Below are 13850 nucleotides of genomic sequence, written 5' to 3' on the forward strand. Positions count from 1 at the left end.
AAGCTCAGGTCTACCGGGAGCTACGTGGAACCCACGAGAGCATTCACCCTGGACTTCATCTGAGCAGGTGTGTTTACACACAGTGGGGCTAGAAAGGGGGCCAGGAGAAATGTAAACAGCAAGAATGTGGAAGGGTAAGGCAGTGGTGGAGTTTCTGTGAAGTGTTGAAATAATAAATACGTGCTCTAAGAAGACACAAGTGGGGTGGGGAGGCAGCTCCAAGAAGCTTCGGAAGTATAGGATGAGCTACACTGAGGGGCCTCAACTCCAAGCAATAAAAGGCCCAGCCTTCCAGACACTTTTATCCACATCACTGGTCATAACTTGGGGCGAAGGCCTGCAGGGAGTGAGGAGGCTGCCACCAGCATCAGGAGTGGGGACACTGACCACTTTCTCTAACGCACCGCTGGCTGAGAACCAGATTAAAAGGAAAATGAAACACTTCCATCTCCCCTCCCCAAAGGGTCCCCAGGAAACCAAACACTATTCCAATCTCCTACCTGAGCAGGTTCCAGAACTTGCACCCCTAACGCCAGCCTCCCCTTACAAATTGCACCCATGCCCGACACCCAGGTTCAGTCATGAGCAGGTGGGTCACCAGGGCAGGCAGGCTGGGGTTGGGTGGGTGGGAGTCCCACAGAGAGCCTGGCCCACAGTGTTGTGAGGATGGGGAATGAGCGTCAGGCCTTCAAAACGTGCACCCCACTCTCCTTCTGGACAGTAAACCGGGAGGCCTGGCCCTAGTTAGACTCTTCTACCTGACCCACAAGGGACCTGGGCACAGAGCTGAACCCCTCACCAAGCCTCTGGGTCCCCTCTAAAAATAAAGAACTTAGACCAACATTCTTACAGGCAGGTCCCTCATTTGCAGTTTAGGGTGCTACATTCATGCATGATCTGCCTGGGTTCAAATCCCAGCTCTGCCACTTCCTAGCTCTGTGATCTTGAAACAAGTCACTAGCCTCTCTGTGCCTTGGTTTCTGTGTGTGAAAAGCACCAAAAAGGAGGCCTGGCTTCTGGAAGTGGCTCATAAGTGGGAGTGATGGTTACATTAACCAGGACAATGAGACTTGTCATGTGGCAGGAAGGCCTAAAGGTCTGATCACAGCAACAAAGTCTCAGACTGCTAGGCCATCACAAATAACTGATTATATCAAGCATTTCTCTCCAACCACGAGTATGCCTGTGACCACACCAGAAATAAACCTGGCTAACCTTTGGAGACACTGCCAATGAGCATATACCAACAAATCAATCCATTCCCATCATCAGACTGCCACATCCTCCCACTGCATCCCCAGCTTGTTCCAGAGTAGCCATGTCGGAAGGAAGCCCACTCTGTCCTAAAACCCAGCCTGGAGAGACAGGAGGTTCTAATAAGACTGTAATTAGGCAGTTACACAAAGTTGAGCTCCTTCAGCTCCCAGCTCTAACTTGGTGAGCAAGGCCAGGGAGGCAAAGCTCAGTTTAGTTGGGTTGGTTCCCTGAAGCCCCACACTGTAGGGTTCATAACCATACTGGTGCCTGTCATTCAGAGACCTGATTCCCTGGAGGGAAGAGAGAGGTAGTGCTGCAGAGAGTACAGCCTCCTCACTGGACTGGACTGGGAAGGAGAGAGGGGAAGTTGGTGGAAGGTCAGGGCAAAGGGACAGAGAGGCCTAGAAGGTCAAGCCAAGCAATGGCCCCTTGGTAAAACCATATTTAGCAACCTCCTGCTTGGTGGCCTGGCTGGCACCAGCTGGCAGAAAGACTTTCTATAGCCTGAACAATGGTTATTTAAAATATCAGTTGTTCATTAAAAGCAAATGGATTAAATGCTCCAATCAGAAGACAAAGGGTGACTGAATGAGTTAAAAAAAAAAAGGGAAGACTCATCTATATGCTGCCTATAAGAGACTCACTTCACTTCAGACCTAAAGACACACATAGACTGAAAGTGAAGGGATGGAAAAAGATATTCCATGCAAATGGAAATGAAAATAAGCTGAGGTAGCAGTACTTAGACAAAATAAACTTTAAAACAAAGACTGTAACAAGAGAAACAGAAAGACATAACAATAGAAGGTTCAATCCAGCAAGAATTTATAACAATTGTAAATATCTATGTACCCAATGGAGGAGCACCTAAATATATAAAGCAAACATTAACAGACATAGAGTGAAGAATTGAGATTAATGCAATAATAACCCACTTATATCAGTGCATAGATTATCCAGACAGAAAATCAATAAGAACACAGTGACTTTAAATGACATATTAAACCAGATGAACTTAACACACACACACACATATATATATGTATACATAATATTATACCCAAAAATAGAATATACATTCTTATCAAGGGCACATGAAACATTCTTCAGGACAGATCACATGCTAGGCCACAAAACAAATGTCAGTAAGTTCAAGAAGTTGAAATCATACCGAGCATCTTTTCCAACCATAACAGTATGAAACTTAAAATCAATTATAAGAAAAAAATGCTGTAAAAAAACACAAATACATGGAGGCTAACCAACCTGCTACTAAACAACCAATGGGTCCACAAAGAACTCAACAAGGAAATAAAAAAATAGCTGAAGACTCATGAAAATAGACACATTTCAGTTCAAAATCGTTGGAACACAGCAACAACAGTGCTAAGAGGGAAATTTAGAGTGATACAGGCCAACCTCAAGAAATAAGAAAAATCTCAAAGAAACAATCTAGCCTTACACCTAAAGAAATTAGAAAAAGAAGAAACAAAGCCCAGAGTTAATAGAGGGGAGGAAATAATAAAGATCAGAACAAAGATAAATAAAATAGAGACCAAAAAACAATACAAAAGATCAATGAAACTAAGAACTGGTTCTTTGAAAAGATTAATAAAATTGATAAGCCGTTAGCTAGACTCATCAAGAAAAAAGAGGACTCAAATAAAATTAGAAATGAAAGAGAAGTTACAACAGATACCACAGAAATACAAAGGACTGTAAGAGATTACTATAAAAAATTATATTCCAGCAAATGAGACAACCTAGAAGAAATGGATAAATTCCTAGAAACATGAAATCTTCTAAGACTAAATCCAGAAGAAATAGAAAATCTAAATAGACCAATTACTCGTAACAAAGTTGAACTAGTAATCAAAAACTTCCAACAAATAAAAATCCGGGATGACATGACTTCACAGGTGAATTCCACCAAACACTTAGAGAAGAGTTAAATCTTTCTGAAACTATTCCAAAAACTTGAAGAGGAAGGAACACTTCCAAATTCATTCTATAAGGCCAGAATTACCCTGATACCAAAACCAGATAAAGATACTACAAAAATATAAAATTACAGACCAATATCCCTGGTGAACATAGATGCGAAACTCTCAACAAAATATTAGCAAACCAAATTCAAAAATACATTAAAAAGACCACTCACCACAATCAAGTGGGATTTATTCCAGGGATGTAAGGACGGTTGGATATCCACAAATCAATCAGTGTGATACATCACTTTTACAAAGGGAAGGATAAAAATCAGATGCAGAAAAAGCACTTGACAAAATTCAACATCCATTCATGATTTAAAAAGACACAACAAAATGCATATAAAGGGAACATGTATCAACGTAGTAAAAGCCACATACAACAAACCCACAGTTAACCTCATGCTCAATGGTGAAAAGCTGAAAGCCTTCTCTCTAAAATCAGTAACAAGATAAGAATTCCCACTCTCAACACTTTAATTCAACATAGTACTAGAAGTACTAGCCACAGCAATCAGACCAGAAAAAGAAGTAAAAAAGGCATCCAAATAGGTAAGGAACAGGTAAAATTGTCACTATTTGCAGATAACATGATACTATATATACAAAACCCTAAAGACTATACCAAAAAGGCTATTAAAACTAATAAATGAATTCAGGAAAGTTGCAAGATACAAAACCAACATACAGAAATCCGTTGCATTTCTATTTACTAATAATGAAATAGCAGAAAGAGAAATTAAGAAAATAATCTGACTTACAATTGCATCAAAAATAAAATATCTTGGAATAAATTTAACCAAGTAGGTGAAAGACCTATAGTCTGAAAACTATGAGACATGATGAAAAAGATTGAAGATGACACAAATAAATGGAAAGAAATTCCATACTCATGGACTGGAAGAATCAATATTGTTAAAATGGCCATCCTACCTAAAGCAATCCTTATCAAAACAACAATGGCATCTTTCACAGAACTAAAGTCAATAATCCTAAAATTTGTATGGAGACACAAAAGACCCTGAATGGCTAATGCACTCTTGAGAAAGAGCAAAGCTGGAGGTATCATGCTCCCTAGTTTCATACTGTACTACAAAGCTGTAGGAATCAAAATGGTATGGTACTGGAATAAAATTTTTTCACAGAACTACATCAAATAATCCTAAAATTTGTATGGAGCCAAAAAAACCCTGAAAAGCCAACACAATCTTGAGAAAGAACAAAGCTGGGGCTATCATGCTCCTTGATTTCAAACTGTACTACAAAGCTGAGGAAATAGAAACAGTATGGTACTGGAATAAAAACAGACACATAGATCAATGGAACAGAATAGAGAGCCTAGAAAAAATCCCACACTTATAAGGTCAATTCACATATGACAAAGGAGGCAAGAATATACAATGGAGAAAAGACAGTCTCTCCAATAGATGGCACTGGGGAAACTGGACAGCTATATGCAAAAAAAAAGAAACTATCTTAAACCATACACAAAATAAACTTGAAATGGATTAAAGTCCTAAATAAAAGATCTGAAATCATAAAATTCCTAAAAGAAAACATAGGTAGTAAACTCCTGAACATCAGCATTGGCAGTGTTTTTCTGGATGTATCTCCCCAAGCAAGGGGAACAAAAGCAAAAATAAACAAGTGGGACTACACAAACAAAAAGCTTCTTCACAGCAAAAGAAACTGTTAACAACAAAACAAAAAGGCAACCTACTGAATGGGAGAAGACATTTGCAAATGATATATCCAATATGGAGTTAATATCCAAAATATATAAAGAACTCATACACCTCAACACCAAAAAAAAACCCAAATAATCTGATTTAAAAATGGGCAAAGGACCTAAATACAAACATTTTTCCAAAGAAGACATACAGATGGGCAACAGATACATGAAAAGATGCTCAACATCACTGTCACCAGGGAAACACAAATCAAAACCACAATGAGATATCACTTCACACCAGTCAGAACGGCTACTAGTATCAAAAAGAAAGAAAAAAAAGTGTTGGTGAGGATTTGGAGGAAAGAAATTCCTCATGCACTGTTGGTAAGAATGTAAATTGGTGCAGCCACTGTGGAAAGAAGTATTGAGGTTCCTTAAAAAATTAAAAATAGAAATACCATGTGATCCAGCAATTCCACTTCTGGGTATTTACCTGAAGAAAATGAAAACATCAACTTGAAGAGATATATGCACCCCTGTGTTCACTGTAGCATTACTTACAATAGCCAAAATATGGAAGCAACCTAAGTCTCCATCGATAGATGAACAGATAAAGAAGATGTGGCATATACGGACAGCGGGATATTATTCAGCCACAAGACAATGAAATCTTGCCATTTGCAACAACATGGATGGACCTAGAGGGTGTTATGCTAAGTGAAATAAGCCAAAGAAAAACAAATACTGTATGATTTCACTTATATGTTAAATTGAAAAAAAAATAAAATGAACAAAAAAACAAAACAAATAGACCCAAATACAGAGAACAAACTGGTGGCTGCCATAGGTGGGGGAGAGATGGCTGAAATAGGTGAAGGGGATAAAGAGGTACAAACTTCCAATTATAAAGTAAGTCAGTCATGGAGATGAAAAGTGCAACATAGGGAATATAGTCAATAATATTGTAATATTATTGTATTATTATTGTAATAATCTGTCACATGGTGACAAATGATAATTGTACTTATTGTAATATGAATTTCATAATGTGTATAATTGTTGAATCACTATAGTGTAACACCTGAAACCAATATAATATTGTATTATCAACTGCACTTCAATAAAAAAAGAATATTTATCTGAAAAAGATAAATAACACTTTGACACCAGAATTAATTAATTGATTGATTGATTAAAATTTAAAAAAAGGAAATAACAAGTGTTAGTGAGGATGTGGAGAGGAGAAACTGGAACTCTCACACATTGCTAGAGGACATGTGAGATGGTACAAATGCTGTGGAAAACAGCTTAGCATTTCCTCAAAAACTTAAACATACTATGACCATATAACCCAGCAATTCTACTCCTAGCTGTGTTGAAAACAACTGTTCAAACAAAAACTGGTACACAAAGGTTCCACTATTCATAATAACCAAAAGGTGAAAACAACCCAACTGTCCATTAACATGGATAAACCCAACGTGGTCTGTCCACACAATGTAACTCAGCCATAAAGAGGCATGAAGGCCGGAAGCACACTACAACTTGGATAACCGTTGAAGACATTATGCTAAATGAAAGAAGGTAGTCAATAAAGACCAAGTATGATATGATTCCACTTATATAAAATGTCCAAAATAGGCAAATCTGTAGAGACAGCAGATTAGTGGTGGCTGGGGCTGGGGGAGATGGAAAGAATGGGGTGATACCCCAGGGGTACAGGTTTCTCTTTGAGGTCATGAAAATGTTCTCAGCTGACTATGGTCTTGGTGGGACATATCTCATACTAAAATCCATTAACTGTATACTTTAAATGAATGAATTGTATAATATGTAAATTGTACCTCAATAAAGCTGCTTTAAAAGATAAGAGTTGCTATTTTTTTTTAGTTGGATGATTCTATATGAAAATCTAGCTTTCTGACGTCTTTTAAAAATTCAGAAGACCCAACAATTGTGGGTCCAGGTGCCCTGGCACAACCAGCTGCCCCTGCAGCAGGGCCTGCCTGTGTCACCGCTTCCCACAGGCTCTCCTCAACCTACCCACTCACCTGTGCCATCAGCCAGCCTTGGGTGGGACCATTGTGGGACTTTGCAAAGGACTTTCACATTTCTAGGGAGTTCCAACCCATGGCCTGACAAGGTGGGGAAAAGATAAGTTTGCAGTATCGAGGAACACCCCTGAAATCACATGCAAACCGCTCTCTGTGTTTGGGGGAAGAATCCGCACACTTCCACTGCATGTTCAAAGGGGTGAGTGGTGCAAAGCAGGTTAACAATTTCTCTTCCTTAAATTGTCTTACTGTAAGGTATTGTCCCCTTATCTCCCTTTTATTGATAAGAAAAACTAGGATCCAATGGCACATAATTTAAAACCCCACACCTATTGGGCAGCCCCATCCCTCAGCTCTCAATGCAGTGCTCCTACACTGGGCTCTGCTGGCAGGGATTTGCAAGTTGAGAGGCAAAAGTCAGCCAGCACTGTCCTCCCGTGAACCCCTGGCCAGGTGAGACAACACTGCTGTGAGGTGATCATTTTGCTACCTTCCCCTCCCTGCCAGGCCAGGCCAGGCTCTCCATCACTGTCAGGACCCCGACTTGAGGGCCCCAGCACAGCAGGCCAAGTTGTTCCTGGGGGCAGTAGCCATAGGGACCCCCAAAGCAGGAGAGGCAAGAGGAGGCCAGAGGTGAGCAAGGAGCACACAGCGCAGTCTGCCTCTTTATTGGGGTGCTCCATCATGCTCCCAGAGCCAGGCAGAATGGGTGAGGGGAAGGGTACTCTGAAAAGACAGCACCCAGGCTGGCTAGGCTCCCCCAGAAGAGGAGCTACCTCATGCTGTGCAGCTCTGCACTCTTCCTGGTAAAGTGCTCTCAGCTGGCCCTGCTCACCCTGGAGTCCTTTGGCCTGATGAGCCGAAGGGCCATCCATGGCCCCCTTGGGTCCTGTACTACCATGGACCTGCTGGAAACTGCCACAGTGCCACACTCAGCTGTCTGCCTTCCAGGGCCTGGCCGTACAGAGGCTAAACCATGGGTTCTGGCTGCAGGAGGACTTGGGTTCAACTCCCTTCTCCGCAGCTTGCTGGCTGGGGACTGCGGATGTGCCACTGTACCACTCTGAGCTTCCTTCCCCCATCCGCCAAGTGAGGATGGAAATTCTCAGCAGCAGTGCCAAGCATGGCTCGGGGAGGCTTTGCTCCCACATAATCTTCCTTGGCACCTGCCCCCCATTCTCCGATGTGGCCAAGTGACATTTTCTCAGCTCAATGAGAAGTGTTACACTAAAGCAGCTTGCACCAGGCCTTTGGCCCTGTCCTCCTCCAGATGGCTGCCCCTAAACCAGCCCATGGAGAAAGTCCGGAGTTGATGTTGGAAACAGCACCCACTTCACAGGGTTGTCATGATGGTTCAACGAGATACTGGAAATAAAGCATTTGCTCCATGCCTGGCACATACCAAATAAGTGCTCAATCAATGTGACATCACCCACATCCAGGGTTGCCTCCCAAACTGACATCTCCCTGCCACCCAGGAATTGCACCATCTCACAAGCCCCAAGCTCAGGGAATACAAGCTGACTTTAATAGCCCAAGCCCAACAAAACTGGGAAAGAAAATTTATCACATGTATGCACTGAAAATATCATCAGAAATGGGCCAAAGAAAACAAAACAATCCATTGCCTGGCTGTAGATTACCCAATGCCTGGGACGCTTTGCCCTCCTTTTCCCCATCTCCGGGCAGACGATTCAAAGCTGACTGGCCACATGGAGTCCCCAAGGGCCAAGGAGACTCACAAAGATCCATGCACCTCTTCCTGTACACGTGGGCAGGACAGGCTCAGATCCTCGCTGGAAACTGAGAAATCCCACAATCTCCGCCACTCCCAAATGACCCCAGAGAGGCCCTAAGGCAGACCATTTCACTACGGAATCAGAGAACTGCAGACTGGCAGGGCCCCGCACAGCCTGCTGCCACTGCAGTCTGAGCAACATCTCACTGCCTGGGGGATGCAGCCTACAGAGGGCTCGCCACCCACCACATGGCCACCAGTGCTCTCCTTGTCCCTGCTGCTGTCCCCATCGCTCCTCATTGCCACTGGGATAACAGCTTCGAGGGAGGATCTTATATGGGCATCACCAGGCTGGGTGCTTTCATGGTCTGGGGATTTGGAGCACTGAAGTGAGGATCCTCTTCAGAGCTGGCTGCAAGCCTGAGTACATGCACCCCCACATCGGTCAGGACATGTGGGTGAGACACGGTGCTTTATCATCTCATTGTGTTTCCTCCAGCCATGGGAAATGCATCTCCCCAACCAGAAGGAGACAGAGCCCCTTCCCTCATCCCACCCCGAGTGCGTCCCAAGGCCAGTCCTAACCCTGGACTCTCCTCCTGAGTATTTGAGCACCTCCCTGTTCAGGCTTCAGGCAAGGCCTGTCTTGTGAAGGGAGCCCCAGTCACCGAGGGCCAGGTCCCTGTACACACACAGCAGCACCCAAGCCTGGGTCAGCCAGGACCTGACCAGGACCCTTCCAACTCTCCAAGCAGCATCCAGATCCTGCTAGAAGGAGCACTGGACCAAGAGTCCAGGAATCTGGGTTCAAGAGCCAGCTCTCCACTCCTCTTGTCTAGCTATACCAGCATTCCCAAAATTTCATTCATCGTGAACCATCTTCATGATTTTTGCTGAATCCACGCATTGTGTACTATTACTTAAAACTCTGTCAAGTCACTTTTCTCACTGAAATGACTTTAGCATCATCCTAAGTCACAAATGGCCATAAAATCACAAATTTGATGTGTAACCATTCAAGTGTTAAATGTTCATATGCCCAGTGACTACCACCATTTTTGGAACTACTGACCTGAAGCAAATCTCTCTCCTTGCCTCAGTTTCCACATCCAGAAGAGAAGGAGGTTGCACTCAATGACTCCCTCCTCAGACCCAAGGTTCTACAAGACTGGACCAGCTCCAGCTCCCCCATGGACCCAGAGCCAGGTGGTCAGGGTCCGGGAGGGGACAAGGCAGGAGCCCAGTGCTTGCCAGACAGGGAGCAAGGGGCCTGTCACCAAGACAGGTACTAACTGGTGACAGGACAAACAGGGGTGTCATGCCCTCCACTCAGGAGATCCCAAGGACCCCAGAGCTAGTTCCAGACTCTACTTGCAGCTCCAAGTTATAGAACTTCAAAGCTAGAAAAACTTCATCCACCTCTTTTTATAGGTGGGGAAACTGAGGCACGGAGAAGGAATTTATGCAAGGACAGAATGAAGCCAAAAACCCAAGTCCCCTCACTGCCAGTAACCCCCCCAGACCCCACAATGGCCATACACCCACAAGTCCAAGCTTCCCCCGTCACCTCTGCCTGCAGGCATGGGCTCAGGCTTCCCACCTGACAGTTCAAAGCAGCCCCTTCCAGGAAGGGAAACAGAGGAATTCTGATTTGGAGTTTTGAAGCCCATTAAAGTGGCTTTTATGCCATTAGACTGGAATGAGTGTGCAGCAACACCCATGGCAGGGAGCTTCAATGCTGTGTAGTGAGGGCCCCATGGCCCATCCAAATGTGCCCCCAAGAAGGAAACGTGGCCCCCAGGAGAATTAAGGACATATTAGTATCCGTATGTAATAGATTTTATTGACCATATGGAACTGATATAAAAATCATGTTGCAGGGGATAGTCTGGCCTGGAGACAGGAATGTGACATGAATATGATTTCCATAACTAGCTGGGTGGCTTTCTGAGTTCCTGAGCCAGCCCCCCAGAACACCCAGCAACTACCCCTCCAGCCCCTGGGCATTTACCTGATACTGTCACGGAGGAATCCCAGGCCAGCGAGAAGTCCGAGGCCTCCCCCTCTTCAACTGAAAGAGAGAAAAGATATGGGCCTATGAGTTTTGAAGCTGTACAAACAGGTCATCGGGGTGGGGCACAGGGCAAGGAAGGAGGACCATTTGTCGGCGTCCTTGTAATACCCATGATCAAGGGCAAAGCGGTAAGGCCTACAAATAAGCCTTTGTTGGTTTCACAGAGATATAAAATAATCAGAATAAAACATGAAGAGCAAGGAAGTGCTGTATCGGAGTTTCCCCTGGCAGACATGACAGATCAACCACATTCCTGTCTTGAACCAGATGCAGCACCAGAATCTTTCTCTACACCGTGCTACGGGCCATTACTACCTATAACCAGAGTGTCCACTTGAAATGAAGCCACTTGCCTCTTGCAGGAACAGAATGAAAACTCAGACGACTCCATGATCCTACAGACATCCTCCTCCTACTGAAAGCCCCACAGACCACCGCGGAGATGGGAAGGCTTTCTCAATTACTCCAAGAAACAAACTGTGTGGGGTGCTATTCTCCACATTGAGACCCGACCCACAGAAAGACCTCAGGACATTCGGAGGTTGCCTCTCCCATGGTCAGCAGTCATGGGCCAGTGACAGTAGAAAGCAACTCACCTCTGCTCTGCTCCACCCCAGAGTCCACAAAACGGGGCTGGGCAGGGATGGGGTGGCCTCACCACCCATACCCCAGCACATGAGAGAAGACTGGTGGCCATGCAAGAGGAGAACATGGGAGAAACTCTATACGACATAATAAAGTGCTTGTCCTGGAATTAATCCCAGGCTGGGGCATGTAATAATATTAAAGTTGGGTTATGGACTTTGTAAAATGGAACTTTGTTTAAGCCAAAAATGTGCATATATCGTATTTTTCAGATTTAACGGGTTCTGAAGTTCTATATGTGCGCAGGCTGAAGCTACCATATACCACTCAGTTCTCTTTGCACTCTTGCTGTCTCTACCCAGGCACACACTGTGAACCAGGCACCATGCTGAGTGCTTTCCAAGATTATTGCATTTAATCCTTGTCAACAGACTTTTAGACAGGTGAAGTGACATGCCTGAGGTCTTACAGCTAGAAAGAATCCATGAGGAATTTAAGCTGAAATCCACAATTGGCTGGTACAAAGGATGCTGTCCAGAATCCTAGCAACTCTGGACTGTAAAGCAGCAACCCCAGCCTGCCCCACAGGAGGCAGGTGCACAGCATGGCAGGCAGCCGAGTGGTGAGAGCAGCAAGTTTGGCTGAATTCAAATCCCGGTTCTGCCTCTCACTAGCTGTACCAATTTGAGCAAATTATTTAACCTCTAGACTTTAGTTTCCCCATCTCAAAAATGGCAATAATAATGGTACCTAAGCCATAGGGTCATTGGGAGGATTCAATGGGATGATGGCTGTCACCTGCTGGCCTGGTGGCTCAAGCACTCAGATGGGTTTGGTGCCAGGATAGAACAGCTCTTGGAATGAATAAGTCCTGCTCTCCATGGTGCTGCCTGCCCCTTTATCATCTACTCCTGGTCTGACTCTCCTGCCAGAGCCTGAAGAGTGTGTTTTCTTTTAACCCTCATAACAGCATGCCCAAGAGGGGACCATCCACATCAAAGAGCAACAGGCCAAGGAATGCTAACGAAGTGTTCTCTCTTTTCCAAGTTTGTATCCTGAGAGTAGAAACTCAGAATCAAGAAAATGAAATGCAGAGACAATCTGGTTTGGGACCAGAGCTATTGTTTTACTTTGCTAGTTACAGCTAGGTTGAGTTTTCAAAAATGCAGCTTTGTAAATATGAATCAAGACCTCACGTCAGACAAAACTGATATTACTCACTAAGCTGATTCCAACCAGCCAGCCTCTGAAACACAGGCAGATACTGCTTAAAAGGATCAGGCGCAAGCCATGCATGAAAGGAGCAGTTGTTAACAGCGCTCACTGCCACACCTGAAAATCAGTTTCCTTCACATTTCATTGTTCACTGAATTTAATATATACAAATGTGGCTTTTACTAAGAGGCTGCTGCCGATTTGTAAGGCCACCATGCTTCCGTTTGGTTGGACACTCCCAACAAAGTCTGTGTGGGGCCGAGACCTCATCAGAGATGGGTACCAAAATACCAATCAATGCATGACCCCAGTTCTCCCTTGTCCTTAGAGGAGAAAGAGCCCCACACTTGGGCCCACTCGGTGTTGTTTGTTTGAGAAATGTGACCTCCCAAGTCTCAGAACCGAAGGATGTCCCCAAGATGCCAAATCTTTCCCTCCCTAAGATCTGGCTTTAGCCATCATTGGAAAAAGGGTGTAAAAACATCTGCCATTTGGGAGGCCTTGGGAGGATTCATGGGACTGTTCCCAAGTAAGACAAGCCTACAAAGATAAAAAGGGGAGGAGAGCAACTTGGCACTGGCTACCTGGAGGAGTTTAAAGTGGCAGCCACCACTCACTATGGGCAAGCGCACACATCACCCATCAGCATCTCCGGAACCCCGTCCCTCACAGTAAGGAGCTTCTGGGCCAGCTTGCCTAGTGACATGAGCATGTTTGCATTTTCCTGCAACTGCTGGCGTTCACCCCACTGACATCCCATACCCTGGTTCACACTTTGTTTTTTGAAAGTATACACACCATCTTTTTTTTTTTAAGTTGTTTTCATCTTAGTCTTTATTACTCCTAAAAATAATTAAGTTGGTGTAACAATTTTTTTTTTGAAGAACATTATGTTTACTAGGCTCTCCCCTACCCCAAGTCCCCCCCACAAACCCCATTACAGTCACTGTCCATCAGCATAGTAAGATGTTACACACCATCTTTTACCCATTGCTGATGAGAAACACCAATACTCAACCCTAGTACCACCATCACAAGGTCCTGTGCTACCTGACACTGTGCAGTGAAAAGTGCTTGTCCTGGAATTAATCCCAGGCTGGGGCATGTAATAATATTAAAGTTGGGTTATGGACTTTGTAAAATGGAACTTTGTTTAAGCCAAAAAATATGCATATATAGTATTTGCCTCCCCTCCAGCTGGACTCTTCCATCCACACTGGTCTTTTCAACAGTAAGATACCTGGCAGGGGCAGCAGGCACAGAGGGA

At 44.2% G+C, this 13850-nt stretch overlaps 1 protein-coding gene across 2 annotated transcripts in view; it reads right to left on the bottom strand.

Moving 5' to 3' along the window:
- ZNF423 (zinc finger protein 423) overlaps nt 1-13850 on the bottom strand; it is a 319514-nt gene that overhangs the window by 247943 nt on the left and 57721 nt on the right. The window contains exons 2-3 of one of the 2 annotated variants that reach the window (XM_036880774.2): nt 10721-10780; nt 6969-7052 (exon numbers count right to left, since the gene is read on the bottom strand). In XM_036880774.2, the coding sequence (XP_036736669.2) occupies nt 6969-7052; nt 10721-10780 (144 nt within the window). The remainder of the gene's footprint in view (nt 1-6968; nt 7053-10720; nt 10781-13850) is intronic. The other variant, XM_036880775.2, reaches the window with a different exon arrangement.

Source organism: Manis pentadactyla, chromosome 15, assembly GCF_030020395.1.
Source record: "Manis pentadactyla isolate mManPen7 chromosome 15, mManPen7.hap1, whole genome shotgun sequence".
Classification (NCBI taxonomy): domain Eukaryota; kingdom Metazoa; phylum Chordata; class Mammalia; order Pholidota; family Manidae; genus Manis; species Manis pentadactyla.